Source organism: Danio rerio, chromosome 4 (assembly GCF_052040795.2).
Source record: "Danio rerio strain M-AB ecotype USA chromosome 4, GRCz13ab, whole genome shotgun sequence".
NCBI lineage: Eukaryota > Metazoa > Chordata > Actinopteri > Cypriniformes > Danionidae > Danio > Danio rerio.
The window spans coordinates 2,555,158-2,578,198 of NC_141024.2; the positions used below are offsets into that span (position 1 = coordinate 2,555,158).

At 33.2% G+C, this 23,041-nt stretch overlaps 1 protein-coding gene and 1 long non-coding RNA gene across 2 annotated transcripts; one reads left to right on the forward strand and one right to left on the reverse strand.

The window, feature by feature from the left end:
• The first annotated feature begins 1,670 nt into the window (after positions 1-1,670).
• cmah (cytidine monophospho-N-acetylneuraminic acid hydroxylase) lies at positions 1,671-22,568 on the forward strand. The gene is given in 15 exon segments (NM_001002192.1): positions 1,671-1,679; positions 3,545-3,764; positions 6,186-6,277; positions 8,311-8,423; positions 11,322-11,512; positions 13,697-13,777; positions 14,028-14,094; positions 14,171-14,252; positions 16,148-16,285; positions 16,456-16,591; positions 16,674-16,817; positions 18,118-18,292; positions 19,810-19,926; positions 20,015-20,130; positions 22,102-22,568. Coding segments are annotated over 14 exon segments (1,776 nt in total). The 5' UTR covers positions 1,671-1,679; positions 3,545-3,558; the 3' UTR covers positions 22,220-22,568.
• Positions 10,113-12,950, reverse strand: LOC141381553 (uncharacterized). The gene is made up of 3 exons (XR_015482385.2): positions 11,737-12,950; positions 10,884-11,555; positions 10,113-10,669 (listed from the first exon to the last, which is right to left on the reverse strand). It is a non-coding gene; the product is annotated as an uncharacterized LOC141381553 (long non-coding RNA).
• Positions 22,569-23,041: the final 473 nt, after the last annotated feature.

Genomic DNA, 23,041 nt, shown 5'->3' on the forward strand with positions numbered 1-23,041 from the left:
TACAATTAAACGGTATAAAATGGTATTAGATAAAACAAAAAAGTTTCATTAATACACTGAAAAAAGTGTTGCATGCAGAACTGTTGCAAACAATTTATTTGTGTTGAATTTAAACAAACAAATTACGTTTAATAATGTTCAACTTAATTTGTTTGTTTAAATTCAACACAAATAAATTGTTTACAACCACTTAACGTAAAAAAAAAAAATTGTAAATCCAAGGAATCATCTCTGAATAATTTTTTTCAGTGTACGTAATAAATTAAAAAGGGAGGGAACTCAGCAGAGTGCATCTATTAAATGGAAGGCAATACCTTAAGAGAGTTAAAGTAAGTTATAAAACATTGCCACTTTTTAAAGAAATTAGTTTTCCAAGAGCATCTAACCTTTTCCAACTTAAGAAAATACATGGTATCTACAAGCCATCGGGATGTAGTTGGGGGCTTATTTGATTTCCAGTGAAGTAGTATACGACGCCTGGCTATTAGTGAGGTAAAGGCCAAAACATCAAGTTGTTTATAATTGAATTGGGACCAAATCTTTGGAACCCCAAAAATGGCAACATCAGGGGATGGGTTAATATTTACCTGCAACACCTTGGACATAATTGTAAAATAATTAATCCAATAATTCTGTAATAGAAGGCACATAAGCGGTAATCATTTTTATGTTGATGTTTTAATTTTATTTGTTCCTTCCTCTGTGTGTGTGTGTGTGTGTGTGTGTGTGTGTGTGTGTGTGTGTGTGTGTGTGTGTGTGTGTGTGTGTGTGTGTGTGTGTGCGTGCGTGCGTTTGTAGGTGTTTTGTGGCATCTCAGGATATCAAACTATATAATGACACAGGTATGACACTGGTATTACAAGAAGCTGGTGAAATATGAGGACAATGCTGATGTCCTCATTTCTCTAAAAGCTTGCAAATCACACACAATGAGTTTTCTCTGACAGTAAACCTGCACACAGTTTCCAGTGATGTTTGGGTTTGGGGCTAGGGTGAGGTTAGGATCATACAAAACACAGTTTGTACAGTATGAAAACAATGGACACCTATATAATGTCCCCACATTTCACAAAAACAAACTAACTTGTAATGGGATCTCTATGCTGCTTTCTGGCGATTCTTTTATCCTCATTTGAAGTCGCTTTAAAATAAAAAGCATTGACTAAATAAATAAATAAATGTAAATGCGTCAGCTCACTTTGACCAGTGACGGTGTGTCCTCAGTGTGTCGAGACGACATTTGCGACTGTGAGCAAAAGTGCAACACCTGATTTACTTGTTTGTCATTGAAATGTTGGAAAAGAAACACTCTCAACTCTATAATTGAACCTGTTCAACTCACATTCAGTCCTTTACATCAAAACACTTTTGCTCTTTCACTTGGGCGTGCCATTAACACACACACACACACACACACACACACACACACACACAAAACTCTAAAGATATAATTGACTTATTTAAAATGTTATGCATATAATAAAAAAGTCAATACAATCATAAGTCATTTAACATGCAGCATTTCCTTTACACATTTGTGCAATTGCATACCATAAAGTCCTGAGTACAATCAGAAAGGCTTTGTTTTCAGAATGACGTGGAGTTTAGAGTCAGTAGAGCTTGATAAAGACCACAGACCTTCACTCTGACATACTCCACAGACTGCACTGCACACTACGGTAATCTCTCTCTCTCTCTCTCTCTCTCTCTCTCTCTCGCTTTTTATTTATCTATATTCATCTGCACTGTAAACTTTATTTTAAAATATAAAGTAAACCTGTTGCTTTTAATGTGATAAACTTTATTTATTTTTTTAAAGTAAAGCGATTAGTTGACTTTACAGCAAAAAACGTAGTAAATCTGTTGCTTTTAATAGTGAATTGTTGACTTTATTTTTAAAAAGTGAGCAAATATTTTGCTTTTAAAGTGATTAGTTAAGTTGATTTTTAAAAAGTGAGTAAAACTGTTGCTTTTAAAGTGATCAGTTGACTTTACAGTCAAAAACGTAGTAAATCTGTTGCTTTTAAAGCGATTAGTTGATTTTGTTTTTGAAAATGAGTAAACCTGTTGCTTTTAAAGTGATTTGATGAGTACATTTTTAAAAAGTAAGTAAACCTGTTGCTTTTTTTACAGCAAAAACTTGATTTTATTTTTTTAAAGTGAGTAAACCCGTTGCTTTTTAAGTTATTATTTGATTTGATTTTATTCAGTGAGTAAACATGTTGCTTTGAAAGTGATCATTTCATTTTACATTGAAAAAGGTGAGCAAAGCTTTTGCTTTTAAAGCAATAAGCTGATTTAAATTAAAAAAAAATATGAGTAAACCTGTTGCTTTTAAAGTGGTGAGTTGAGTTTATTGTAAAAGAATGCGAGTGAACCTGTTGCTTTTAAGTGATTAATGAAAGTGAAAAATATGTGAAAGGGAAGTGAATCTATTTGTGAATCAATCAATAGTTTAAGTAATAAACTATACAAACTTGTTGCTTTTAAAGTAAAAAACTGCCTTTCTTTTATAAGAATGGGACCTGTTGCTTTTATTGTGATTATTTGAGTTTAATTTAAAATATGTGAGTAAACATGATGCTTTTAAAGCAATAAGTTCATTTTTATTTTAAAAAGTGAGTAAAACCTTTGCTTTTGAAGAAATTATTTGACCTTATTTTATTTTTAAGTGAGTAAACCTGTTGCTTTTAAAGTGATAAGTTGATTTTAATAAAAAAAAATGCATGAAACCTGTTGCTTTTAAAGTGATAAGTTGAATCTCATTGTAAAATAAAGTGAGGGAACTTGTTTTAAAGCGATAAATTAACCTTTTTAGTCATGTCCGTGACCAGGTTTCACAGGAAGAAGAGACAGAACTGTCTCAATGTGATCTCCTGGCTAAATAAAAGAAATAATAATGTCAACTTCATCAACATGAATCAACATAACAAGTAAATATTAAGTTAAGCTTTAAATAACATAAATAATTTAGTTGAAACCTGATAAACTTATTAAAATAAGTTAAAGTCTTGTCATGACTTTTTAGTCATATAATTTTTACAGCATTTACCAAACTAATGTTTTGAACAGTACTTGCACAGCATTTACTAGATCAATATTTACCAATACATTATTAAAATCTATTAAAATTATTAAAGTTGTGCTTATTAATATTAGTTAATGCACTGTGAGATAAAAGGAACCAACAATGAACAGCTGTATTTTCATTAACTGAATATTAATAGTATTTTATAATGCCATAAGATTTACTTAATAACATTAACAAATCCTTTCAGAAATATATTGTTAATTTTTTTTGTTCATGTTAGTAAGTACATTAACAAGGGGCCATGATTTTAAAGTGTGCGTCATTTGACTTTTATATGTCAACAAATATGCATCTGATCTGGAAAAGTATGCAAATCAGTGCACATTTAAACACACAGTTGCTAGTTTGTATATTTAAATATTGCATTATAATATAATCAGTACTAAAAAATTTCCCTAATACCAAAAAACATATGTAAACATGTTAAAGATGATCTAGCATGCTGTTCTTTAGGCCACTGCAGCAGGATGGCAGCTCAGGTCTCGCACACAGTGCTGCGGTTGGAGGCTGAAGATGTTCGAAACCTCAAAGACGGAATTAATTTTCAGAAAAACAACAAGGATGGAAAATGTTACATCATTTACAAAGCAAACGGCGAGCTGCGGGCGTGCAGGAACCAGTGCAAACACCAGGGAGGACTGTTCATTAAAGACATCGAGGACATGGACGGCAGGTGAATAGATACACTCTTTCTAAAAAATAAATAACATTACAAGTTAAACATGCCTATAATAATAATTATTATTATTATTTATTTCTTAGAGGTTTTGTCTTGTTTCTAGTCCAAATAAATCAAAACAATCTTAATCTTTGATTAAGAAGCATTTTCTAGACCATGTTTTTACTAAACATGCATAAATAAGCATAAGTCTTTTGCATTTAAATATTTATTTTGTTATAATATTTTTTCTGCTTTTTGACATTGATAAACATTCAGATCAGACCTGAATCCAGACAAATCATAACAAAATGTGTTTTTAATAGACCTCCATATACATTTATTTAATTGTTTATTTATTTATTTATTGATAATTTTTTTAATACAGGAAAAGATTAAAAGATAATCGGGCCTGACTCAGCATGAATGCTATTTTTCAGCAGGTTCCTGCTCTGCAGAACATTAAAACAGGCAGACACACTTGCCATCTCATCCATCAACACAGTACAAACAATCACCAAACATATAAAATAGAGAAAAGCCGGCTACTATCTCAGTGGCTCCAGTGATAGTTGACCATCAGATGACGAGCATGGGATTTTCTAAAAAGTCTCAGTGTTGGTATTGTGTTTAGATGTTGCGGAATCTCATTCCAGGCTTTTGTGAATGCATAAAAGAAAGATCTCTGTCCATAACAGTTCTTAAAAGCTGGTAATGGCAAACATGCATTTGTTGATCTGGTGGAATGATCAGTCCTTGTGTTAAGTTTTGGTACCAAAGCACAAAGGGCTCCTGAGGAGGCGCTATTTAAAAATTGATAGTACATAAAACAACCACCGTCTATACAAGTCAACCCTTTATAAATAACTTAAAAATGCATTGACAGCAACCACAAAGGAGGCCAAAGGAGAAGTGACACTGCAGTATCGGCTATTTAGATCAACAAAAGAAACAATCGGACAAACAAAACTGTGTCTGTGCTGTCTAAACGTTTGTTTCATATCACCAACTATCTCATTCCTAATCAAACAGAGCAGTTTTGTGCTGGATTAGGGCAAAATGAACATAAACCTCTCTGTACAGGTGTCCTTTCTTCAACAACTTTTCTTTTTTTTCTTGAGGTGTTTTTCACACCTCAAACACACTGTGGCAAAGATGGTGATCGATTACAGCGAAAGTCGTTTGCTGATTGGTTGCTTTTACAACAGCTTCACACAGGAAAGCCTTTAAAAATTGCTTCCTTTTAGACAGGACATTAAAAAACGTGTTTATGAACGTAGTCCACACTCTTAAAAGTGTTAAAGAAGGCTTACCTATTAGGGTAAAATTAGGGTGATTAGGCAAGTCATTGTATAACAGTGGTTTGCTCTGTAGAACAAATTTCTTAAAGCGGTAATAATGATGACCTTAGCAATTTTTACATTGATTTATCAGGGTTTCTGCAGATTTCAGCAAGTTAAATTCAAGACTTTTTAAGACCATTATGAATGAAATAAGACTCATACAGGGCTAAACATTAATGAATTGTGGAATGGGCCAGCTGGAAAAGATTTTAATTAGCCTTTTCAACCTTTTTAAAATAATTTAATAAATTCAGTCATGCAATAATAATAATTTAATCATTAAAGAGTAAATAGTTTAAGTAATTCAGTGCAAAATATTTTAAATATTGTGTCAAATCAAGCAAGCAAGCTCTAAATGTATACATACACTTTTTTCAACATAACCTTTCCTAAAAGGAAATAAAAGAAAAGCATTTTAAATGTATTAAAACTATTATAAACTAAATGTATGCACAACGGTCTGTCCAGGTCAGCGTCCTCAGCAGTAAATACATGGAGAACTTTTAAACAAGGGTAATTGTAAGGAAAATAATTAAACCATCATGGTTAAAAGTTACATTCTTAAATAAAAAGTTAAAAGTTTTATTGAGACGGATTGTTGGTGATTGTATAAGTTAGCCTGATTGGGTAACTATACATGAACAAAGGAAAATTAAGACCTGTTTAAGAAGGTTTTAAAGGTTTTAAAGACCTACAACACAATATTTCAGTCAATTTAAGACTTTTTATGGCCCAGAATTTTCTTTTTGAGATTAAAGATATTATAAGACTTTTTAAGACCCCGCGGACACCCTGATTTACATATATATTCCAGCCAAACTAAAAGAATTAAACTTTCTCCAGAGAATAAACATAATAGGAAATATTGTGAAAATTTGATTTGCTCTGTCAAACAGCACTTGGGAAACATTTGTAAAAAAACAAACAAAATTCACAACCATTTGTGGCTAATAACTGCATCTTTAACTTTTCATTTCACTGATATTTTATACTGTGCAAAATGTGTTACTCTTACTTTAGGTTTTGAGCAAGATTTACAAATGCCGTACTGTAGAAATTATTGTAAATCATGAATTATGTGTGTTTGTTACAGAACAGTTCGGTGTACCAAACACTACTGGAAACTCAACGTGGCCACTATGCAGTACGTCAATCCTCCAGACAGCTTCATGCAGGATGAACTCGGTAAGATCCCTCAAACGTTTGTTTTTGTAAATGAAGCAATGATGACAACATTGACAAGAGTCTTTACGGCTTCAGTGGATCCACCAAGAAGCTACAACAACTAATGCATCTTTCTTTTCTAACTTTAGATTTCTGGAAGTAAATCTGCCTCTGTATTACTGCAAGCTTTTCTTACATGGAGTTTTTGTCTTGTTTTTAGTCCCAATGTCTAGAAATTCCTAAATCAAGAAGCACTTTCTATACAACTAGCGCATAATGTGTTGTTTTCAGAAATAATAAGTCCAAATTAAGTGAGTTTTTCTTTAAAACAAGCAAAATAATCAACCAATGTGATAAGTTAAACAAGTTAAATAAGTTAAATAAGTTATTTATTTAAGGGGCTCTATCATACACCCGGTGCAATAAGGCACAAAACGTGTATGGTGCGATTTGTTGCTATTTTCAGATCAGCACAACAGTAATTTTCACGTTTTGCATCATATTGTTTAAATAACAAATCCATTTGCGCCACTTTGTCTATAAAAGAAATGAGTTGCGACACATTGTTGGTGCGTTATTTACTGCATGCATATTTATATTTGTTTTAATAAAAACTAGTTTAGATTTGTCCACCTGTGGGGTTTTGGAGACGTCTGCATCATCATATGGGGCTTAAAAACAGGAAGTGTGTTTGGATATAGCTCCATTTTTTTGACCACACTTCATTATTATTGATCATTTGTTCCTTTGCTGGATATTAGAACTTAATTTAGAAATAGTTTTAAAAACAAATCTTTGCTCTTAACAGATTGAATTAAATATGTGGGCTAATGGCTTTCTTCAGTGAGTAAAGAGAAGGTAAAAATGGAGGAGGCTCGTTCTTTATCCTCGTGCTGCAGATGCTCTGTTTAACTGTTTTCTAGCTAGTGAAGTGTTCAGTTTTTCCACTTAAAGGACTCTTAAAGGAAATGTGAGATTTGACTCTGATTGGTTTAATGCAAGCTATGCTTGAAACACAGTCATAACTCATTAAGAGAATAAGCACAGCCCTGTTAGACCATGCGCCAGATTGCATAGCACATTTTTCATCCTTAAAATAGCAAAAATGGATTTGGACACGGTGCCTTTGCACCATGTGCTTTAGATTTTGCGCCTAGATCGATAAAATAGAGCCGAAGATTACTTAGCTTACACCATTGGCAGATTAAAATCAGGTTTAGTCACTGTTTTGTAGCACACTAGCTTGAACATTGAATGATCCAAAAACAGACTGTTCCAAAAATGGAATGTTCCAAAAACAGACTGTTTCAAAAATGGAATGGAACATTCTAAACTGTTATCTGTCAAAAATGGAATGTTTTAAAAATTGTAATGAAATGTTCCAGAAACTTCACTTTACTGAATATTTACAAGATTTTACTAGATTTTGAGGTAAAATTGACACATGTAGTCTAGTTAAACAGTGCTCAGCATAATAGAGTACAGCCCATTTTAAAAATGAATATTTTTCTCCATTTTTCAGTGAATATAGGCATTGTATTTTGGTGCGTTTAAACAAAACAGATTTATTAAACAGATATATTTATTAAAATTGTATTTCAGTCACCAACCATATTCGGGAAATGAAAGATTAATTAAATGACATACTTTAAACTATTAAATTCAAGCAAATTTTTGCAAAAATAAAATAAAACCTATCAAATTTCAACTAAATGTTAATTAATTTTTTTTTTTTTTTGCTTCTCTTGATTTTTCCTCTTTATTAAATTTGTATTTAATATTTTTCTATAATATAACTTTGGCTGTACTAGTTTTTGGAGCGTTATCATAAGTCATTTTGTTAGATGAGCTCCAGATTTGGCTTCAGTACTGACTAATCTAATGTATATGCACACATCAAATATTGTAGAGCGTCGTATTAAGAATATATAAGTTTAAACGAGAGACTTGTGGGAGGTGTATTTATATATGCTGAGCTCTGTACATATAGAATGGATATGTATTAACTGTCAATCAGATTGAAGTGAACCCCGTGTTGTCATGTTTGTGTGTAGAAGCAGTGCTGTCTGAGACTGACGGGAGTTTAGAGCTGCTGGAGTTGAATCCTCCAGACCCCTGGACTGCAGAGCCCAGAGAAGCACAAGATCTGCAAGCCGGAGAGATTACGGTACAATCAGACCCCAGCAGAGTAGTAACAATTAAAAACTCTGCACCGATATTGGTCATGTATCACTCAGAGAATCAAGAAGGAGATGAGCCATGTGTTTAATCAGGCTTGACAAACATTACCAACGAATTATTAATCACAACAGAAAAGGGATGTCTGAGTAATGTAGCTATAAAACTTTGCCTAATGTAAATATATAAATCCACAGATAAAGAAAAGCCTTTAGTGTATTGAACGCTCCACCTGCCCGACTCAATACACACAAATTACAATTGACAACACACACAAACATTGCATGCGTCATGCATTACATCCTAATCTGTTGCTTTCTGAGGTTAATACAACTCAAATACAGACTGTGTGTTCTGTAAGATGAACTTGAACGTTTTACAAAGGCGCCATTAAATCAAACAAATGATCATTATTGAAAGCACAAAGCTGTCATGGGAAATGCCGTTGTTTTGAATGTGATCGATGTGGTTTTTATCTGTTTCACTCTCTGTTATCTGATCAACCTGTAAGGAACATAGACCTGAGCACTGTAACAATCTGATATATCAGCGTTACAGCTAGACAAACAAATAACTAGACACTAGACACAAACAAATCACCCCCAAAACTTGTCTTTTGTATATATCATCAGCCTAAATACCCATAACCATAACAGCTGGGTCTGTCCTGTTTTTTTTTTCCAATTCCTTTTTATTACATTTTAACAAGTACACATTACCATGTACCAGATATAACATGAACCAACAAACAAAACTAAAGGCTTCTCAGTACTTTACATCAGAATAAAAGATCAGCTTGTTTACTAATCTTCTAATAAATCATTTCCAACTCGACCACCTTTTAAAAACAATATAACAATTCTCAAAAACTCAAAAATTATGTATTTATTTCTGAATATACAAGTTTTTTTTCCTTGACATGTTTGTTACCATCTCTTCAAGCCTATATTTGGTGCACAAATAATTTTCCAATTCTATTCAATTATATTCTATTCATCTTTATTTCTCTAGCTCTTTTACAATGTAGATTGTGTCAAAGCAGCTAAACACTGAAGATAATAGTAAATGTAAACAGTGTCAGTCCAGTTTTCAGAGCTGAAGTTCAGTTTAGTTCAGTTCAGTGTGGTTTAAAAATCACTGCTGAGAGTCCAAACACTAAAGAGCAAATCCTTTGATGCGGATCCATCGATCCAATTTAAAGACATAAGCCGCTTCGCTTGCAGAATACATATATTCATAAATATATGCTCCGTCTTTTTTTAACTTGATCTCCTTGGGACATAAATGAAATTTAAAAAATTACAGGAGACATTGGTATATTAACCTCATGAATCTTTTCTATCATTTCTGTCACAGCTTTCCAAAAGTTCTGTATTCCTTTAAATTCCCACACAGCAAAATCAACAGTGTTAATTCAACAGTTAATTTTAACACTTTACCGGTATATATATATATATAATCCACACCAGCCAGAGTTAAAATAACATTTTCAAAACGGTTAACAATTTAACACTGGCGCAGGAATTATGTGTTTTTTGCTTGTTTTATCAGTAATTATTCATATGCTTTATTAAAATGCAATACATACTATGCTAGTTGTGCATTATAAAACATTTAAACTTAATTATTGTTGGTTCAGACCTAATTAGTGGTATAATAAACAAATACAAAACAACAGTGCTTCACATTTCATTTTTAATGAAAAACTAAATTCCATGCATGTTGATGTGTAAAAACATTTAAAGTGTCAGCCCTTGTAGTCATACAGAAATGTTTTGTTTTCAATAAGTAGTTAAAACTCTGCCTAAAACAGCATAAAAACATATGTATTTGGTCCGTATTTACAGTTTTTGAGTCTCCTTTAAACATTTCCGCTGTCTTCTGTGTTACTTGCATGCGCTGTGAGAATTTGCAGTGTGTTTTCTTAATTGCGTTGTGAGGATTTTCAACACGTTTGCTGTTAGAGCAATGAAGATTATTTGTAATTGCATGTGTTTCCTTGTTAGGCTCTTTCGGCCATTATTAATTTGACTGTTTTGTTGATGAGATATGGGTGGGTGTTGGCCACGAGCTTTCAACTATCCACTTCATTTACATCCTTGTTAAAGTTGTCAGACTAGTTGCTTTGTCTCCACCTCGAATATACAGTTAAAGTCTGAATTATTCGCCCCTGTATATATAATTCCTCAATTTCTGTTTAATGGAGAGAAGATTGTTTTCAACACATCTCTAAACCTAACAGTTTTAATAACTCATTTATAATAACTGATTTATTTTCTCTTTGTCATGATGACAGTAAATAATGTTTCAATATTATAATAATAAGATAATCTTCAAGACTAGTATTCAGCTTAAAGTGACATAGGGTTAATAGGGTTAATAGGGTAAAGTTGGGGTAATTAGGCAAGTTATTGTATAACAGTGGTTTGTTCTGGAGACAATCCAAAACTAATATTGCTTAAGGCGGGTAATGATATTATGCTTAAAATGGTTTTTAAAAAATTTAAATCTGCTTTTATTCTAGCCGAAATAAAACAAATAAGACTTTATGCAGAAGAAAAAATATTATAGGAAATACTGTGAAAATTTCCTAAATCTGTGCAACATCATTTGGGAAATATTTGAAAAAAAAATAAAAAAATAAAAATCACACACTGTAAAAAGCTATAGGTTACATTAAAAGAAAAGTGAGTAAATCCATTGACTTATCTTGCATGCTAATAATGCACATAGTTCATTGTTTACTCAATAATTATAATCAACTAACTGCATTTTACATTGCAGGAGGGCTAATAATTATGACTTCAACTGTATGTTAATTAACATATTTCATTTTATTGACATTGTGCAGATTGCTTATTTTACAGTGTATGACTGTGTGTTTCAGCTGACCTACATCACTCATGCGTGTATGGAGCTGAAAGCGGGCGAGCGCAGGATGATGTTTGACCCGTGGCTCACAGGACCAGCGTTTGCCAGAGGATGGTGGCTCCTACACGAGCCTCCGAAAGATGCTATGGACAGACTGATGGAGGCAGATCTCGTTTACATCAGCCACATGCATTCAGACCACCTCAGGTAAGCACTGATACTGTTTTGAATGTAGTCGCAATCTATGAATCTGCAACAATCACATGATCTGAATGATCTGCAATGCTAAAACAAAATGATAATAATCGGGAACTACAGTTCAGGACACATGAGGTTTGCGATGTTTAACCCTAAAGCAGGGGTCACCAATCTCGCTCCTGGACGTCCGGTGCCCTGCAGGGTTTAGCTCCAACTTGCCTCAACACACCAGCCTGGGTGTTTCAAGTATAGTAAGACCTTGATTAGCTTGTTCAGGTGTGTTTGATAAGGGTTGGAGATAAAATCTGCAGGACACCGGAACAAGTTTGGTGATCCCTGACCTAAAGGAATGAAAAATGTTCAATTGGTTGTGTTTTAAAGGCCTGTACTGTATGAAATACCTGTAAATTAGCAGTTTTCTGTATTTTGTGACTCAAGTTTTATTTTCCACCATTTATTTCTGCTTTTGAATTGTATTAAGGGATATTAATCTTTTTTTCCAACAACTTTTAACCTTGAAAAGTGTGAAAAAGTGACTTTTATGAACATTTTAATAGTTTAAAGTGCTATATTGTCTGGGTTGGTGTTATATATTTTCCTACAAACACCTTGTAATAAACTGCCAGCCCCTTTTCTGTTATTTTACAGACTTATTTCTCTATATTCCTATTATTTCTTGTACATTATATTATTTTAAATGACTAAAATGTCACGTTTTTAAACTGTAGAGTTGAACTTTCAACATCAAAAGTGGGCAAAGCAGAGATCAACATCCCATAATGATCAATTTACAACCGTACATAAATGGAAAACATTAAAATATAGAACTGTTAATGATTATTTACCGTGTGTATGAGATTTCAAGATAATTTATACCATTTAGGTACAAGAAATGATAAAGTGTGAGGCTTTAACAATGATTTAATTATGTGCACTGTTAATGATGTTTGCTATTGAATGGTAATGTGAGCTTTATTTTACTGTAGGACAGTAATGCAGCATGTTATTGTATTTTATAGTTGCTTTGTGAAAATAACTGTATATTTTAAAGCAAATATATACAAGACTGTTAATGAATATACAGCGGGATAAATAGCGCTGTAAATGTAAATACAGTATATTGCTGTAAACGGGGTTTATGCCGAGCTAGTGTGTTTCCCATACTGATAAACTTCCGGTGGCCCGTTTTTGTGAGTTTTTTTTTTTTTCCATTTTATACAGTTCCTTTTACTGTATCGATATTGTAATGTCATTAAAATACATTCAGTTGAATAGACTTTGGCATTCATTTACTTCCTCAAGCGTAAAAACAAGACAAAAAGCCGTTTACTCGCACGCGCCCATCAGAATCGGCAGGTTAGCACAGAAGCTCCATTGAATATCCTGTGGTAAAATAAATATTCATATTATAAAGACATGGCAGGGGAAAATGTGATTTAATGCAGTGCTTGTTGTACAATCTGAGCACCACATTACATCGGTATTCACTCAGCCAGTGGAGATCGCTGATTTTTAAAGAAAACAGACCTTAAACATGCAGATCTTGCATTGGCATTCAGTTCACCTGAAGCAGTTGACCCAGGTTACTGGCAAATTAAAAGTCCAATTAGCATGCTCCAGCATATACCGTATTGATTTTATAATTGAAGTAACTGGCAATTCTACAGGAGATTGTAAACAGTGCATACAATGAAGACTTTGCTGTGTTATTTTATATTTAATTACTGAATTTTTGTAAACTGGCTTCATAGGAAACCATACATCACATATCGATTGCACTTATCCATGCTTTTAATTTGTTTATTATAATTTATGCAGATGCATTCTAAATAAATGAATTCTTTCCAAATTGAGCAATTCAATTAATCTTGTAAAATTACATCTACATCCCTGAAGAACAAGTTTTTGCAATATCAGATTTTTCCAATATCGCGCAGCCCTAATAAACACATCATCTACCATATAGTGCATACATTTTATATATTTATTTATTTATATATATATGTATGTATGTATATGTGTGTGTGTGTGTGTATATATATATATATATATATATATATATATATATATATATATATATATATGTGTGTGTGTGTGTGTGTGTGTGTGTGTGTGTATATATATATATATATATATATATATATATATAATATATATATATATATATATTATATTCTTCTTCTTTTTTATCAGCTATCCGACTTTGCAACATCTCTCCAAGAAGCGTCCGGATATTCCCATTTATGTTGGAAACACTTCACGTCCGGTTTTCTGGTGAGACCCACATCAAGCTTTTCTTGCAACTCACATGAAAAAAAAAAAATACTATAGTAATTAATGGTAAATATTATGTTTTAAAACCATAGTGAAGTGTATTATACTGTCTATATTATATGTAAAACACTAGAAATAAACTAGCATTTGACTAGCATTTTTATAGCTGATCACATCTCATAACTCATTTGCAAATGTGATTTGTAGACCATCCGACAAAACAACAGCTTGCATTTTAATGTCATTGCAGGTATCTGGAGAAAAGCGGAGTGAATTTAACAAACATCAACGTAGTGCCGTTCGGTGTGTGGCAGAATGTAAGATACTCATGCTTTTATTTCTATACTTATGCTTCCTATGTTGTGCATTTATTAAATTTGTCTCGTTTTAAAGGTGGATGATCATCTGAGGTTCATGATCCTGATGGATGGCGTTCATCCTGAAATGGACACCTGCTTGATAGTGGAATATAAAGGTATTTTTGCTGGTGCTTTTATTTCTCTAAACCTCACTCTCTGTTTTGTCTCACATTGAGGAGGCAATAATCACTTATATGTTACTTAGTAGTTCAAATAGTTATAAACTAAACGTACGATAAGAACAATGTGATGGCAGAGCGAGGCTGCCCTTATCTGTCATGAGATATAAAGCGCACGTTACAGTAAAATTGACAGAAGTATAACAGCAAAGGCAAAGTTCGGCTGAAGGAAAGCAGCATTGATAATCAGGCTGTAAAATAGTGACAGCTGGTAAATTACAGCTTAACAAACACACTCTTCAAATATTTTCCAAGTGATGTTTAACAAAGCAAGGATAAGCTACATGGTGTGTTCTTCTGTTCTATTTGTCTTCTGACTTATTTCGTTTAGTTTGGCTGGAATAGTTTAAACAATTTAGGCACAAGATATAATCAAGCCTGTGACTTTAACCCTTTGATGCACAAGCTGCAGAACCACTTCTGATGCACGACATGAGTCTAAAATGACCCACGTACAACTTAAGGGTGCTGTATGTAAGTTTTTGACTCTTCTAAAGCATTAAAATACCATATATGTGTGTAGATATTTCAGAAACATGCCAGGTGAACATTCTTGTTCATCTGAAAAACAATGATGAAGTCAGATATTCTGCTTTGAAAATGTGCATTACATGCCGGAAACCCGCCCAATGCTAGTTTAGTCATTTATATTTCAGTACCCCGGGTTGTCTTGGTGGAAAACAGAGTATGTCATTCATTCAGTCATGAAGGCTCTCAAAGCATGCGCCCGTGACCGAAATGCGACCTCCGGTGGACAGTAGCAGACTCTGAAATGAGGCGTAGATTCAGAGTTCCACATGAGGTTATTAATTAACAATTAATATAAATATTACAAATGTAAACATTGGGTGAGCAGGTTACATTGTAATCCTGTCATGACGAGATTTGCAGTGATAAGCAATTTGGCTGTTTACACCAGACAAAACACAACTGAAATGTAAATACAGCCATTCAGAAGCACAGAATAGTGCACTCACTGCACTCCAGCGAAATGGTCAGGTTTACAATCGAATTAATATCAATGAAGCCTCTTTAACATGATTAAATCAATGCTGAATGGCTGATATGTGTTGGTTTGCACTGAGTCTCAGTATTCTAAAGTTTAAATTCAAGTGATTTATTTTATTCTCCAGATCTGAGGTGAACTATCTGCTGCTGCTTCATACCTGAGCTGATCATTGTCAGTTTTCTGTTGTTAAGCTGTAAGAAGTAGAAGCCGTTTCTAAAATACATTTCAGGTGTTGGTTAGGACTAAAACCCTTTAATATGGAAATATTCCTTATATCGTGTGCCGTTGCTTTTAGTTAAAACATGATTAATATCAGCCTTTACGCTCGACTGTTGATCCTCAATCTGGCAACCTGCCCTAGCGTTTGTTTTGATCCAGAAATGCAAAATTTTGTTTAACCACTGGGTGTCAAACTTTAATATTGCACCTTTAAAAGGGGATATATCACTGGGAAAATGGGTTGAAAGCATTTCAGATAGATGACCTGATTTTATTGCTAAAAAATAAATAGAAGATGCTCAACTGATGCTGAATTTTCCAACAGTATCTCGATGCAGCCTTTATGATGCAAGCTGAGATTGAATCGCTCAAAAAAGCAATGTCAGACACGATGCACTTAATGGAGCTAGTGATGTCACTGTGAGGGATGGGGTTAGGGGTGGGGTTAGGTGAGCGCACTAAAAAGCATTGCATGCAGCTCGGATTGCATCTGCACCGAGTCTGCATCCAGACCCCTCTCCAATTTCCAGCATTGTTACTGCAGAGTTCAGAATCACACGATCTTTCAGAAAAGCAATAAGACAGTATTAAAACCCTTCTCAAGGTCACATGATCCTGAATACAGTCGACTGCACCAGACCAAACAATGGCCGTCTTCCTCATGGTGTGGATGTGATGATGAGTGACTTCGCAGGCGGCGCCTCTGGATTTCCCATGACCTTCCATGGTGGAAAATACACCGGTAACTTACACAGCAAGAGCTTTACACCAAAACTGTGACTTCTCTATAGCTAACTGATTTAACTGCATTAATTAGCATATCATTTACATATTTCTAACATGCTAATTTGATTTAAGCACGACTTTATTTTTAATCTGCATTTTGCTAGCATGATTTCTTTCTTTTGACAGAGAGCTGGAAGGCGAATTTTATCAAGAACGAGAGGAAGAAGCTGTTGAACTACAAGGCGCAGCTGGTCAAATCTCTGCAGCCGAAGATCTACTGTCCGTTTGCTGGATATTTCACTGAAGCTCACCCGTCTGACAGGTGCAGTTAATGTTTAACTATAGCAAGAATGGATGCATTTGCAGTGTTCATTAACAGTAACATAAGCCCTTGATTGTGACAGGTACATAAAGGAGACAAACACGAAGAACAGTCCAGCAGAGCTGAACGAACTGATAAGGAAAAGCTGCCTGAACACTTTAACCTGGACTCCTCTACCTGGATCTGTCTTGGATTTAGCTGTGGCTCTGAATAACCGGTCCAATGAGTGCGTTTACATTAGTTTAGCATTTAGAATATTGATATAGCTTCAATTCATTAGATCAACAATCAGTGCCATGAGATCAGATTCTATTTCAAATGTTGCTGTGTTTTTGCCATGTTTATTATATTTGTTTTGTTCTGTCATATTTAAATTAGTCTATAACTAGTTTTATTTAGGCTTATGTTATTTTTAAAAAACAAGTTAAACATTCCTTAACATCATACGCTGATATTTATTATTAGCATAAACAGCATGTTGAAGTCAACCTATAAAACATGTAAAAAAATAAAAATAAGAAAACATGTTGGCCACATGCAAATTCATGCTAAAACATGTTAATTCATGCTAAAACATGTTAATTCATGCTAAAAACATGTTAAGTCATACTGAAAATATGTTAATTCATGCTAAAAACATGTTTATTCATGCTGAAAACAGGTTAATTCATGCTGGAAACATGTTAATTCATGCAAAAACATGTTATTTCATGCTGAAAACGTTAATTTATGCTATCCATATGTGATAAAACATGCTAGCAACATATTAATTGATGCTTAACAACATCTAGTGATGCTAGAAGGTTGTCTGAAACATGCTAATGTATGCTAAAAACATGGTACTACATGCTATCCATATGTGCTAACACATGCTAACAACATGTTAATTAATGCTGAAACCAAACAGAACGTGAATGAATTCAAACAACGTCTAGTGATGCTAGAATGTTGTCTGCAACATCCTAATTTATACTAAAAACATGGTACTACATGCTATCCATATGTGCTAAAACATGTTAACAACATGCATTCATGACACCCCCCACTTTTCAATTCATGTTGTTTACATGTGAAACAAGCTAAAACATGAATTATTTATAGCAATGTCTGGTGATGCTAGAATGTTGTCTGCAACATGCTAATTCATGCTAGTTACAGATGAACAAAATGTTGTCATATTGCTAAAATATTTATCATGTTTTATTACATGGCTAACATGATTTAGCATGTTGCTATTAGCATAAATGAACATGCTAAACACTAATCACTGTTGTTGCATGTTTTAGCATGTTGTTAACAGAATTTAGCATGCTAAAATATTTCCCATGCATGGCTAGCAAGAAAATTGCTAAAGATGTTAATTCATGAAAACATGTGCTGGCTATACTAGAATCTTGCAGAATCTAGTGACGTATTAGCCATGTGCTAACAAGCAAAAGAAGCATGTTAAGATCACATCTGAGTAAATTAGCATGCCACACATCCGTCATTTCTGTTTTTCCATCTGCTTGATTTTCTCTTTGCAGAACTGCCATCACTGATCCGCCTCATGGCACAAAGATCTACAAGGACAACTGGGAGTTTGACCTGTATTTGAATCAATTGAACGCCTCCATTTCAGCCGAAATCTTCAAACACAAGCACTGGATCCAGTATTATTATAACTGGGCAGGATTCAGAAACTACAATCTGGTCATCCGGGTAATTAACTCACATTGATTACCTATTTTATTATGCTAACCCTTACTAAACACATTAGCTATGCAGAAAAACATAACAGCCATGAAAAAACAGATATGTTTAAACAAACCGTGCTTAACATGGACAGCCACATGGTATAAGTATCAATAACATCCTCATTTATGCTCACTAAATATTACAAATGTCTTAAACATAAAGCTAATTTATGCAAGCAACAAGTTAAAACATGTTAGCTCTGCATGATAAATATTCTAACATGCTATTTCTCGCTAAAAACATGTTAAAAAATTCAAGCCATCTTCTTAAACAATAATAAAACTTTTTTAGGAAGATGTTCATTTATGCTAGCAACATAGCAATGCATGTTAGCCTGCACTAAATATGACAAATGTTTTAACATGCTAATCTAAGCTAGCAACATAAGATTTATGCTAGCAACGAGTTCAAACAAATTACCCATGCATAGTAAATATCCTTATATGCTATTTGTTGCTAAAAACATGTTAAAACAAACATGCAACCCATCTTCTACAACAATAGTGAAATGTTTCAGTAAGATGTTACTTTATGCTAGTAGCAACATGCTTAATCATGTTAGCCATGCTTATTTATGCTAACAACACGGTAATGCATATTAGCCTGCACTAAATATCACAAATGTTTTAAACATGCTAATTTATGTTAAAACATGTTGTTAGCCCTGCATGATAAATATTCTAACATGCTATTTGTTGCTAAAAACATGCTAAAACATGCAAGCCATCTTCTACAGAAATAGTGAAATCTTTCAGTAAGACATTGCTAGTAAAAACATGCTAAATCATGCTACCTATGCTCATTTATACAAACAACATGTTAATGCATGTTAGCCTGCACTAAACATGACAAATGTTTTTAACATGCTAATCTAAGCTAGCAACAAGTTTAACATGATACCCATGCATGGTAAATATCCTAACATTCTATTTTGTGCTAACAACACGATGAAACATGCAAGCCATGGTCTACACAACAATAGAGAAATGTTTCATCAATGTGTTTGTTTATGCTAGTACCAACATGCTAAATCTGTTAGCCATGTAGGAAAACATGTTAAATATTTTCACAAAATGCCAAAACTTACACTAAAAACGTGATAAAAACATGGCCAATAGCAACATGCTAAATCATGTTAGCCATGCGATAAACCATGCTAAATATGTTATCAATATGGCAAAGTTTATGCTAAAACCATGCTAAAACATGCAAACCATAGTCTGCAACAACACAAATACTTCAGCAATGTTCGTTTGTCCTCAAACATGTTAGCATGCTCTACAACACAGAGAAATATTTCATCAACATACTAATTTATGCTAGTAGAAACATGCTAAATCATGTTAGCCATGCAATAAAACATGATAAATACTTTAAAAATATGTCAAATCTTGTGTTAAAAACATGGTTTGCAACAACAGAGACATAGCAACATGTTTAGTCATGCTAGCCACAGATGTGCTAAAGTTTTTCTGCATCAGGTCATTGAGACGGATGACGATTTCCAGCCCCTGAATGGAGGTTTTGATTATCTGGTGGATTTCCTGGATCTTTCATTCCCCACGGAGCGACCAGAGAGAGAACATGCATACGAGGAGGTAATGTGAAGAGTACACCACACTAATGAAGCACATAGAAAGCTAATGCTAAGTGTGTCGTTAACTGTATGTGTGTGTGTGTTTTCAGATCAAGAACCGTGTGAATGTGATGAGGCATGTGGTTGTGAATGGACTGCTGTGGGACGATCTGTACATCGGCTTCAACAACAGAATGAGCCGAGACCCTGATGTTTACCATCACAAGTAAAACATACACACTACACAATACAATAAAATAACATTCATTCATTCATTCATTCATTCAGTTTTCAGCTTAGCCAATTATTTATCAGGGGTCGCCACAGCGGAATGAACCGCCAACTATTCCAGCATATATTTACACAGCGGATGCCTTTCCAGCTGCAACCCAGTACCGGGAAACATCCACACACACTCATACACTACGACCAATTTAGTTAATCAATTCCCCTATAGCACATTTGTTTGGACTGTGGGGGAAACCAGAGCACCCAGAGGAAACCAACACGGGGAGAACATGCAAACAACACACAGAAATGCCTACTGAAACAACTGGGACTCGAACCAGCAACCTTCTTGCTGTGAGGCAATTGTGCTAACCACTGAGCCAACGAATCAAAAATTAGATGCATATCAAATGGAATTATTATGGGACAAGCTGGAGAAAAAAAACAAAGGAGATTGACATTGAAGATTTGTATTAATATAATTTTTAATAGAATAAGTTTAGTTATACTCATGAAATATGTGTTTATTTATGGAAATCTGATGTAAAATTAGGGCTTATATGTATGTTTAAGGTCTCACTTTAAAGGGTCATGAAACCCCCCACTTTCGGTTGAGGTCTACCTCAGAATTTTTTTCAAAACACGCATCATAATGGGCGTGGAGCTTCGCAAGCAAAGGGCAGGAGTGGGCGTGGCCAGCAGGGAAGAAGGAGGGGAGCGTGCAGATATTTTTATTATAGTTTTGATTTGTAACATATTAGGTATTTATTATTCACTCTCATTTAAAAAAAAAAACAATTAAAAACATTTGACAAATTTCACTTAAACTTATTTTATTTCAGTTTGTATTTTTAAAAGTTTTAGTTAACATAAGATAAATAAAATAAGATTTTATATCTAATATTTTTCACTTTTGGTCAAATAATGATGCCTGATTTTAGTTTTAGAAGCTTTATTATGTACTATTGTCATTTTTTGCTATTAATATTTTATAAGTATATTTCTGTTTTATTTTAGTCCTAGTCAGTTTAATATATGGATATTTGTAATTAACTTTAAATATATTATATATCAGTTTGTTATATAGGCAGTATATACAGTATCTGAGTGTTATTAACAATACATTAATATAAAGCACCTTTAAAAGTAGCATCTCAAGGCACTGTGCAGAGAGATAAAATGTGCAGCTGTAAAAGAAACATACAAGAATAAATACAAAGACAAAATGTAATAATTAAAAATGCACAAAGTAATAATAATAGAACTAAAATCAAATAATACAATCCAAATGATTACATAGTATAATTATTTAATCCAACACACATTTAATTTATACACCCTAAAAAATGATAGGATCAATTAGTCCTGACAGCATGTGTACATTTAGTTCATTGTAACCTATTAAACTAAGTTAATCAAGTTCTAACTTAATTTTCTAAGTTAACCAAGCTGTTTTAAGTCAGTTTAACATAATATAAGCTCAATGGACTCATAAGATTAATTTGATTCAGCTTAAAAATATGACAAAAAGGATTTTTTTATAGTGAGAAAAAATTCTTAAGAAATTTAGTCTCATTTTCTAAAACATGTATACAAAATAAAACATTTCAAAATACATTTTACGCAAGCAAGACCTTTATTTTGAAATATTGTAAGTAATTTTGCTTGTTTATTTCTTTTGCGCCTTTATTTAAGCACGTTTGAATATTTATACTCTAAAGCAGGTCTGGGCAGATCTAAAGCTTCATTTTGGTGGAAAAACACTGAAGTACAGACAGAAATTGCTTAAAAATTGCTTATTATGCTTCTTTAAATTTAAAATTTATATTTATATATATATATATATATATATATATATATATATATATATATATATATATATATATATATATATAAATATATATATATATATATATATATATATATATATATATATATATATATATATATGTACATATTTTTTTTTTAGGTTCTGGAATCACTTTCAGACTGAATTACCCCTTTCGGCTCCAGATTGGCAACATTTCCTTCAAATCTGCAGCCAAACACAGGAGAATGGGAGCAGTAATGGATGCAGCGTCTCTTAACACTCAGACGTGCTCTTTGATTTGTCTTATTTTTATACCTTCGGACATTGATCACTACTGCCTTAAAGGGACGTTTCACCCAAAAAAATATCTGCACAGGTTTTGTTATGATAATGATGTTGAATGATTGCTTGTTTGCACTGGTTGTGATCTTTCTGAACTTTTATACCAGATTAAATCTAATTTATCACTGTCATGTTGTTAATTGATTATGGACGAAAGGTGTTTTTGTCCAATGTTTCATCCCAGTTCAATTACTATGAACTCTCCCTTTAAGAATCACTGTAATTAGATTATTTATAAAGAAACTCTTCAGCACTTTTCAATAAAATCATTTCTAAAAACCTGAGAGCTGACTGAGAATTTGTGATTTAAACTCTCATAAATTCAATAAAAAAATTATTCATAATTAGTTTAAAATATTTAATTAATTATTTGAAATGTTTTATTTAAAACAAATCCCATACAGTAATTTGTAATAAAAAACAAATCTTGTCAGTGTCATTTATTGAGTCTGCAGTTATGTTCCTGATAATAACCATCACTAGATATGTTAATTAAAAGGCGCCCTCTAGTGCACATAAGGTGATATGGTTTGTGTTCGAACCTGCTAAAAATGGTCATGGCTTAGCAGAAATGAACACTACAGGGGGCGCTAATGTGCGTTGATCTCTGTGTTTTTATCTATGATGTTTAACAGAGCAATGTTCACAGTATAATATTTTTTAATAGAGAAAGTCTTATTTGTTTTATTTTGGGCTAGATTAAAAGCAGTTTTGAATGTTTTAAAAATAATTTTAATCTATCTATCTATCTATCTAT